Raw genomic sequence first — 9,741 nt, 5'->3', positions numbered from 1 at the left:
TATCCAAAGTACCCAAGTATCCTTGGGCAAGACACTTAAACCTTGAGTAGTCCCACTTGACTGATCAACTAACTAGAAAGTACCAGTTCATTTACTATTTATACTCTATGGTATGCTCATGAATATATATATAAGTGCAAAAATATCTGTCCTAGATTGAAAAAAAAGAGTCCAACTGGATTTCTTTAGGTTTGTGAAGATGTTTCACTTCCCATCCAAGAAGCTTCTTCAGTTTTTAAAACAAATGAAGAAGATTGAGAGTCCCAGGTGGGGGCTGTCCCCTTTGGAGGTGGTCCTGAGGGTCGTGGATGGTGTGAAAACAGGTGTGGGTCATTACCATTACCTGGGGTTAAGGGTAAAGTCACTATGAGACCTTGCCCCACCCCATGTGACCTATTTAGGTCACCTAAGGCAAAGTGTGAGTAGTGTATGAAGTGCCTGGGAGTGGATCATAGGTGGCTGACGGGTGGTGCTGCAGAGTCAAATCAGATGAGACATTTTCTCTGGGCACAGAAGTGGATCAATGAAGGGCAGCTGTGAGCGCAGAATTTCCTCAACACATTTCTATTTGTCTGGCAATTTATGCAATTATCAAGTAGGGTTGAGCTTTAAAAACTAGCTGCACACGCTGATGAATGACCTCTTTTAAATTACAAAGAGAGATGAGGGGTTCTTCCCAAAGTGTGACCTGCATGGGATAATCCGCTCAGTGTCCTTTAGTCATTCTGGTTACCACGATTGCTGCAGAAGCACTAAACTACTGTTACCTGAAGCTTCTACCGCAGAGCTCAAGCAGCAAATCGTATGCATTAGTGTAACTTATAGTTGAAGTGTGTCAGCAGCATTCAGCCGACGGGGTACGGTGACTTTACCGGTCGATCCGATGGTGACGTGTGATTAATGGCACAAGAAAAACCTGTCAGTTTACTAAGAACAAGATAAAAAAAAAAGCTTCAACTTTTCCATCAGATTTATTTTTCTTACTCACATATTACATACAACAAAACTGTATTACAAACATCCTATGAATAACTTTCAGTTACACTGGTTATAAATGTTCTTGCATGAATGAGAAATTTACAGAAACATTGAACAAAATGCACGACGGAGAGCACAAGCGGCACCCGTGTCTCCTTTTTCTCATAGCTCTAAATATTTAACAAAAAAAGACATTTTTTTCAGCCAGCTGAATGGTGCTATAAACATTCTTGACGGTTTGGGATAGAGGCACGCACCGACAGGCTGCTGGACCAGACAGACCAGCATCTGACAAAAGTATTGCAGCGATACCATCTAGTGGTGTAAATGCATACCCTGAGAGTACAGACGTTTCCACCTGAACCGAGTATATAAGCAACGGGGAAGATACCAGTCGCAACTCTCGGGGTGGGTTTCACAGTCAGGGTTTTACGCTGATAAATCTACTAATCTTCTAATTCTGGACCACCTCAAGATCCTCCTCCAACTCTTCATTCTTCTTCTCTCGTCTTTGAAACGTTCTTATAAACCTGCTTGCAGACTTGTCCTTCACAGAACAGCTCCTAAGGAGAAAAGGTCAGAAAAGTTTTAATAATTACATTTTATTTAAATATAACAGATTAAAATGAGTTCAATAATACATAGTTTTTAAATTCTGTGTATTATGTAGAATGTCCAAATTCACAGTCTTACCAGATGAAGCTTGTCATCTTCAATCCAGTGAGTCCATCCCCTGTTCTTCTTCTCTCCAGTCTGTTCACATATTAGTTTGTTCCCCTCCCATCTCACGAGTGACTGCACAGGTAACAGAGAAGCAAAAGCGTGAATCGCGACTCGTTTTTCAACATGCATAATATTCAAAGTGCATCAATTATCTATGAAACAAACCCTTCCAATTATGATATTTATGATACACTTTAGCCATTCCCATTCACCTTCAGGTGTCTGTTGTCTAGTCCCTTTGTAAACTCGTTAAATTCCTGGCCCACTTTGAAGGTGACCGTGTAGTTTCGGAAAGTGCTCGTGGTTTTGACGACGAACTGGTCCTCCTGCCGCTCAATTGTTTTCTTTAAGGTAAGTTTTGCAGCAATTTTTCGTAAGGAAGCGCTTATGCCTGGAAAAGTGGAAAAAGAAGTTGAATGATAAATAGCCCCGCTGCCGTGTTTTTCTACAAAAGTGCATTTTGAATGATGTGAATGCACATACTCTGGAGGGAAACAACACGCGGACTTACCCAGCGCAATCATGTAGTCGTCAAAGTTGACATTGCTGATCATCTCCCATTTGCCACTCAGGCTGGCAGGCATGCTGACGGACTTGACTTTTCCTTCTTTTGGGAAGCGTGTAAGTGCAAGGTGATCCTGAGCCGGTCAGGTGCAGACTGCTGAGAGGAGGCTGAGGCAAATGCTGTTTATATGAGATCAGGAGACTCAGAGGCAGGTGTGTCCTGTCACCTGAGGATGAGAGAGGTGAACTGATTTGTTCCAGAGTAAAGAAGAGGCCAGACGTGTCAGACTGGTGCAACAGTTCAGTTTAAACATGGCTGTGAAAATTTGCCCCAGGCATCACGCCTTTATGGCATTCAAATCCTAATGGTGCATGTTATCCAGAAGCAGTGTTTGGATTTGAATGATGGACTGAAAGGCTTTTATCCTTTTCTTTTAATAAAACAAAAATATACTCAGAATTAATCACTTGTACAATGATGGCAAAGCAGTCACTCTATTTCTGTTATATAACTGCAGTAAATACAGCCATGTGAAAAGAGATTTTACATGACTAAGTACACAAGCGAAATCCACCCTAATTGCTTCGATAGGAATTAAGAAGGTAAGCAGCAGCAAGGAGCAGCTGGAATCGTTGGAATCATCACCGGGACAAAGCCTCTTCTCTCTAAATAGAAAAAGGCAGCACAGCCATAGAAGAGTGGACCAAAGTTCCTCCACAACCATGTCACTTTCTGTTTGACTGAAAAATCAAACAGAAAGTTGTAACTTCCAAGTTACTTTTTCTAAAGGTGGTTCTACAAGCTAATATATATATATATAGGTAATAATAATAACAATAATAATAATAATAATAGGTAATAATCATGGAATAAGGGCTGCACAGTCCTGTTGAAATCTTGATTTTTCACGACTGTAAATGTTATATTGACCGATTTGCACACTATACTTTTTACTGCACAGTTAGAGAAATCTTAAATTGTGATTATATGTATTTATCTCGTAGTGTAGTAGCTGGTAGGCATACATTATCTGGCACTTTATCTTTTTTTGTAATCTTTTTGTACTATGTGTGAATTTGCTGTGGCACTGGACTCTCTCTGAGTTTCAACAATCTACATATTCCCAGTTAAAAGAAAAAAAAAAATCATGCTCATCTCATTTAAGGTTTTATATTTATATAATAGTTTTATAGGGAGAGGGATTTCAATATTCCAGTCTAGACATAAACAGAATCAAACAGCTTCTGTTTCTTACAAACAGGGCTTACGTAAAAATGGCACACCTTTATGTGCAATGAGGAACATAGTGACACTCTTGCATTATCTGGCATGCAGTGTGAAAAGGATTGATGTAAGTCAAGTGTGGAAAAAATAAATAAATGAAACACAGGGCACTTATCCAAATACTCGCGTGTTGTTGTTGCTTCTTCTGACGGGGTGTCTTGTGACATGGGAAAACCACGTCAGGGTTTTTTCCCTGCCAACGCTCGAAATGTGCGTAAAGACAATGCAGACGTATTAACTGCTTAAATAAAACACAGAGGAGTTTGGGATGCTGGCTAAAACATACTCAGAGTAAATTGGTAGAAATAATAATGTTTTTCAAAACGAATCATAATAAAATTATTATTATTATTAAAATACTACTACTAATAATGATCAATTCTGATACTAATGATGATGTTCTGTGTTATATTCTAGTTTAAACCCCATTACTATAATCACATCTCTTCATTTGGCTGAAGTTTCGTTATTTCACCGGAAATCTAAAAGTAAGGATAATCCTGCGAGATAAGCATTTTCATCATGAAAGCAAAGCTAGGACTTTTTAAGGATTCTTATCTGTGCGATAAAAGCAACAATGAACGGCTCACAAGGTGGTAAACAAAGTGCTGTTTATTTCTAGAATATCACATATCATGTCTTTATCATCAGATCTGAAGAAGTGGGTATTTAAAGCATGGAAAAATACAGCTCTAGGTACAAAAACACGTTGACTAACAGGAGTGCGCTGAAGCCAGACATGGAAAGGATAATTGTGGTAAAACAAGTGTGATTCAATTAATTCTCTATGCACCATATTTCATCTAATAAAAACATCGTCGGCTCACCATTTCACAGTTGAATGTAAATCCTTTGATTGACTGGAAACACATTTATGTGACCGCTCATCTATATGATCTGCTGCTCAGTTATTTTGTGATCTTGTGTATTTTTCCACACACGCAAACAAAAAGTTCTGGCAAAGTGAAACTGTTACTAAATCACTTCACTCAACAACCTGAAACACACCCATTCTTAGAAAAGACCCCTGTTCAGTGCAGGCACTGTCGGAAGCTTGAATTATGTGAATTTGTGTTTTGTTTTAAATTCACAGTCAAATTTCCTCAACTTGAGGAAGCGCCCGTGTACCTCTGGAGGGGCGCTAGAACCACATCTGCGTTTTTCTGCTCGCTCTCAGAGCTGTACAGGCCGTGCTCTTTGATGTAGTGAATGACGCTGTCTGCCAGAAGGTATCTGACGCTCTGGCCGCGCCGCAGCGACCGCCGCACATGAGTGGCTGAGATGTCGTTAGTCACCCATTCGCGGACGATATGGATGTTCTTGCGATACTTCCACAGCAAGTCTGACTGGTGGATGAACTTGTGTGGATCGCTGTTGCTGCGGGTGATGCAAACCAAACCGTGGCGGCCCACGATCTCTGCGATATCCTCCTGCTTCCACATGTTGGGAATCCCAAAAGACTCGAGGACGTCAGCCCCGCACAGCAACATCAGCTGAAGCTCATCTGAGCACAGAGAAACAAGTTTGTCAGCACAACACAAGAGTCAACTAATCCACACTGTGCATATGCTTCAGGTCAAAAATTTTAGAACCCCCCAATTCTTCCAGTTTTTTATTGAAATTTAAGCAGTTTAATGTCTCGTTGAGATTAAAGCATAGAACAACCATGGAATCCATTTATAAATCAAAATGTAATCTAAACTTTTCATCAAAGTAGTCACCTTTGGCAGAGAGAACAGCTAAAAACACTCATGGCATTATCTCTACAATGCCATCTATCCATCCGTCCAGCCGCATGAAAGTGAAACTCTCGGTTTACCAGTCAATCGACGTCCCTGTCCTCTACTATGGTCGCGAGCTCTGGGTAGTGACTGAAAGAATGAGATCGCGTATACAAGCGGCGAAAATGAGCTCAGCCACCTGAGAATGGCTCAGAGTAGAGTCACTACTCCTCCACATCAAAAGAAGTCAGTTGAGGTGGTTCAAGCATCTGGCAAGGATGCCTACTGGCCAACTCCAGAATGAGGCCCAGGGGCAGACCCAGGACCTGCTGGAGACACAGAGGCCTAGAAATGCCTCTGTGTTCCTCGGGATAAGCTGGAGGTGGCGGCTGGAGAGAGGGAGGTCTGGGCATCCTTGCTTAGGCTACTGTGCCCACGACCGTGCCATGGATAAGGAGAAGAAAATGGATGGATGGAAGTTTTTCCCAGCTGTGTTGCAGAAGTTCCCATAAATGCATGGCACTTTTAGGATGGAGAGTGTGCTGGCCATTCCATTCTTGTTTCTTTTTCCTACTGTAGTTCCGGCACAGCTTGGACTTATGTTTTGGGTTTTTATCTTGGTGTAGGATGAACCCCTGACCAACTAGGTGCATACCAGAGGGTACTGCATGGCAATGCAGAACCATTTTGGTTCAAGGTGCCTCTAAATCTGTACATGTCACCAACATCCCGAGACCATCACGCTTCCTCCTCATATTTAAAAGTTGATGTCACACTCAACATGTTTTTTTCTTGTTCAAAAGTAGGTTGGTAGGACCAACCGTCAAAGCTCGATCAACCTCCTTTGCTGCGGAACAGGTTTAAGTTCTTAATCCATTTCCTGTTCTCTAAAAAAGGCTGTTGTATATTTCTGAAATATGTATTTTTTTAGTTTTAGGTAACATTACACTATTTTAAGCTATTCGTTGGACTTGAGCTGCTTGAATTTCAATTTAAAGAATGGAAGAATTGGGGTCTTCTTAAAGTTTGGACCATTAGTGTATTCACTATCTGTCATGGGGCAGAACAGTGCATATGTGACTGCCTGAAATTGACACACATGAAATCAAATTCTATTTATTTCAGCTTCTACATCAGTTGAGTTTGAAGGTGTGGAATAACAAAGAAGTGCGCTTACTGGAACTTGCCTACATTAGCTGCGAATAAGAACACACCCAAATGTCCTAATGAATTGTCAGTGGTCACGTTGCACTGCAGATCATTGCAGGGTTGAAATTTTGATGAGGAAAGAGGGTGATTCATAGAATAAAGAAGAAGATATTCAGTTCTGCTGCACTGGTTTTAAACTGAACTGCTGACATCTTAACCCTGTAATGCCAAGTGTAACGTATTTGATACATGAGATTTTGTGACCTCTGCATCTTCTGTTTTCCATTTTTTTTCCTGAATAAATTGGACAGTAAGTATTTAAGTAATACATTGCACAAAAATGCCAACTGTAGCTCACATATAACTCATATATGCAAACTGATAAAATTGATATTTAATACATTTTTTGTCAGAATATTCTGGCAATTACACTTCATGGTTCAAGCTTTACAGGGTTAAGCGATGCTAGTAGAACTTAAATGCAAAGCATAGTATGCACTTCAACCTGCCAGCTTTTACAATGCACCTTCAGCAAAAATTCAAGTGCTTCCATAATGCATATTTTTCCCTTCCATCCCCCAGAGGCTCAGCTCGTGCTGTTAACACCACACCTGTGTATCCACACCCTAAACCCATTCTCTTGTCAGTTAAGCTGCAAACAGGAAAATCCTGACAACTACGTTTGTTGCATGGCTCGTTTGATGGACAAGAAAAGTTACAGACAATGACAGGGAGGTAAATGTATGGCATGACATACCTCTGTCTTTGTGATGATTCTCTTCTATGCGCCTCTTTTTTGCATACTTGATCGTGTCCACATCATCGATGTTCTGCTCTGATGCAAGAAGCTCCTCATAGTGATGCCTGTAAATTTACAAATTGGAATCAAAGATTTTTATCAAGCAAAAACCACGCTGAGTGTATACTATATTTACAGTTTGCTATAAAGTGGAAAAAGGCTACTATTGGTAGTTGTCAATCAGCAAAATAATGCTCCAAAATCCAATTCTCGTTATGCTAAATGCATTTGATCTCATTATTAAACTGTTTTTGTGCCTTTTATGGGTTTTTTTCTTCAAGTCTGTGAGGCTGCAGTTTTATTTCAGATTCTTTTCACCATCAGCATTTAATAATTTCAGCCTTCAACTTAAACAATTAAGGAATTTTGATTGACTTTGTCTGATTCTATCTTGTTTGAACTGCACCTGCAAAGTTCTGGGAAGTATTCGGCAAATCATAACATGTATCAAGTATCATACCAGTGAAGGCTCTCACATTTCCTGCCTTGCATTTCTTCCTTTTCCTGCTGCCACAGGAAAACAGATGACAAAGATTCTAAATAATGATTTCATTTATGTGAGGCATAATGATGTTAATTATCTAATATCTAATTAAGCCTGCACAAGTTTAATTTTAATCCCTAAGGTTTAAATCAAACCTCTATAATGGATTTTGTTACTTTAAGAATTAATTTATCTAGAACACACACACACACACACACACACACACACACACACACACACACACACACACACACACACACACACACACACACACACACACACATCAAATCTAAAGCAAAGCAAAAGCACTCAGACGCAAGAAATGTCAACTCACCGAACTACTTTAGCCGTTTCCACCCACTCTGGCTGCAAACTCTCCCAGGAATCCACCATAACCCAGTCTGAGCTTTCGGTAGCCAATCGAGTCATCTCCAGACGGTGGCAGGCTTCAATCAAGCCCTTTTTCTTATATGCATCACCCACTGGAGAGATGATTCCTCTCACCACCTTATACTGACCTTACGCACAAAAGAAGACACGTGTTTAAGTACTGGTCAGGTAAAATATTATATTTGAATTATTAGACTTTATTGGACAGAACAGTAGAGTAGAGAAGAAAGGTGGAAGAGAGCACAAGGGAAATGACACACGGGAAACTAAGCAGAATAGAATCCAGGCAGCCACAGCCGAAACAAAGACAGAATCAAAGAAATCAGCATTTACTGAATAAATAATTGGTTCTAGCTCGATAGTGTAGTGGTTTACACATTAGCCTAACAAACAAAAGATCCCTGGTTTGATCCCAGGTCTGCCAAATCAAAATATGTGGTGAAATGCAAAGTCATTCCAGCTGGAGGGGTCAGGAAGGGGATCTGGCATAAAACTCCCAAATCAAGTATGAGGCACAACCTAATAGTGTCTATTAATAATATAATAATGCAATATTAAAACACTGCCAGCTTTTCTGTACTGTCATATTAATCAATTTACAAAAGCATAATTCCTTCTTGAACTATTTTGTATCTGGGCTTTTGGTATAACAATTTTATCCAAAACACTTGTCTCTCCAATGTACTAATTCACAATCCCTTTTTACGACAAAGCTACCCCTTTCACTTAATTTTTGCACATCTATCCATCTTCTTCCAATTTATCCATTTCAGGATTGCAGGGTACATCCTGGGTAGATTGCAAATATGTTGCAGGGGTAACATATAGAAACAGAGAACCCTTCATGCACACATTTGCACCTACAGTAAGTTTAGAATCATCCCATGCATGTCTCTGCGTTGGGTGACTGTGGGAGAAAGCTGGAGTACCCAGAATTAAAGCTGGAGTATCATTCATTCATTTAAAAAAAAAAAGAGAAAAGAATGGATGATAAAGGTGGAGATGCATCACACTAAAAGATCCAATTTTCATGTAACTCAACCTGTGTCTTCCAGGTGATCTCGTGCCAGTTCAAACATCCTCATGTGCATGTTGGTGATGGGGTTGAAGGACCCGCAGGCCAGCAGGACCACTTTGGTTATACTGTGACCCTCCATGGCTCATACTGGAGCTGGGTTTGCACAAACAAGGAGAAGAAACGAAGACTGATTAAGACTTGGCTGATCACATGTCGAGAATCGCTTTGTGGGGGGCGGAAACAGTATATTTGTATCAAGAGAGTAGTTTAACCTCGTAAATACAGTCTGTGAGCTTCATAAAGTGGAACTACAAACGTAAAGAAAACTAAAGCTCGACGCTTTATCTATGTTAAACGTTAGCATTCGACTATAACAAGTAGCTAACTTTAGCTTATCTATTGAGCACACAGCGCGAGCCCCCTTTTACGTCCAAGATTCACGTACGGGACCCTTAAACAGACAAAACATGAACTCGGTGCTTAACTTAAAAGCAAATTATGCGTTTTTAATATAATGTCAAATAATGTAGTCATTGTAGTACCAAGACAAACAGCTACAGATACCATTTGTGTTTCACCCGCTTCCTCCTTTGACGTCACGGACTACGCTGTAAAATCCACTAATCCGATTGGACACAATCGACAAGGAAGCGGTGAGCCGCACCCGCTCTGGTGGTGCTGCGTTCACAA

General features: G+C 40.3%; 2 protein-coding genes across 4 annotated transcripts; both read right to left on the bottom strand.

Moving 5' to 3' along the window:
- Nucleotides 1–964: 964 nt before the first annotated feature.
- Nucleotides 965–2,423, bottom strand: rbp7a (retinol binding protein 7a, cellular). The gene is made up of 4 exons (XM_080900138.1): nt 2,213–2,423; nt 1,914–2,092; nt 1,672–1,773; nt 965–1,541 (listed from the first exon to the last, which is right to left on the bottom strand). The coding sequence occupies exons 1-4, from the start codon at nt 2,283–2,285 to the stop codon at nt 1,470–1,472; spliced, it is 426 nt and encodes a 141-aa protein (XP_080756264.1). The 5' UTR covers nt 2,286–2,423; the 3' UTR covers nt 965–1,469.
- Nucleotides 2,424–4,079: 1,656 nt separating this feature from the next.
- Nucleotides 4,080–9,670, bottom strand: LOC308408065 (nicotinamide/nicotinic acid mononucleotide adenylyltransferase 1-like). Of its 3 annotated transcripts, none has more exons than XM_080900134.1 (5): nt 9,616–9,670; nt 9,076–9,204; nt 7,978–8,161; nt 7,118–7,224; nt 4,080–4,994 (listed from the first exon to the last, which is right to left on the bottom strand). In XM_080900134.1, exons 2-5 carry the CDS (start codon nt 9,188–9,190, stop codon nt 4,594–4,596), a joined length of 807 nt encoding a protein of 268 aa, XP_080756260.1. In that variant the 5' UTR covers nt 9,191–9,204; nt 9,616–9,670; the 3' UTR covers nt 4,080–4,593. The 3 variants fall into 3 exon arrangements, with proteins under 3 accessions (XP_080756260.1, XP_080756261.1, XP_080756262.1); XM_080900135.1 differs by having other exon boundaries at nt 9,594–9,651; XM_080900136.1 differs by lacking the exon at nt 9,616–9,670 and adding an exon at nt 9,324–9,555.
- Between the last annotated feature and the right edge of the window lie 71 nt (nt 9,671–9,741).

This window comes from Rhamphochromis sp. 'chilingali' (assembly GCF_963969265.1).
Source record: "Rhamphochromis sp. 'chilingali' genome assembly, chromosome: 12".
NCBI classification, from domain to species: domain Eukaryota; kingdom Metazoa; phylum Chordata; class Actinopteri; order Cichliformes; family Cichlidae; genus Rhamphochromis; species Rhamphochromis sp. 'chilingali'.
This window is presented reverse-complemented; position numbering and strand designations above follow the sequence as displayed.

What these genes read in the sequence shown, in the direction of transcription:
- rbp7a (XM_080900138.1), bottom strand. Translation starts at nt 2,285, where the DNA reads ATGCCTGCCAGCCTGAGTGGCAAATGGGAGATGATCAGCAATGTCAAC. An exon ending in TAGACAACAGACACCTGAAG is followed by an intron (nt 1,774 to 1,913) that starts GTGAATGGGAAT and finishes TTACCTGTGCAG; the next exon opens with TCACTCGTGAGATGGGAGGG. An exon ending in AAGATGACAAGCTTCATCTG is followed by an intron (nt 1,542 to 1,671) that starts GTAAGACTGTGA and finishes TTTTCTCCTTAG; the next exon opens with GAGCTGTTCTGTGAAGGACA.
- LOC308408065 (XM_080900134.1), bottom strand. Translation starts at nt 9,190, where the DNA reads ATGGAGGGTCACAGTATAACCAAAGTGGTCCTGCTGGCCTGCGGGTCC. An exon ending in AGATCACCTGGAAGACACAG is followed by an intron (nt 8,162 to 9,075) that starts GTTGAGTTACAT and finishes TTTGTGCGTAAG; the next exon opens with GTCAGTATAAGGTGGTGAGA. An exon ending in GAATCATCACAAAGACAGAG is followed by an intron (nt 4,995 to 7,117) that starts GTATGTCATGCC and finishes CTCTGTGCTCAG; the next exon opens with ATGAGCTTCAGCTGATGTTG.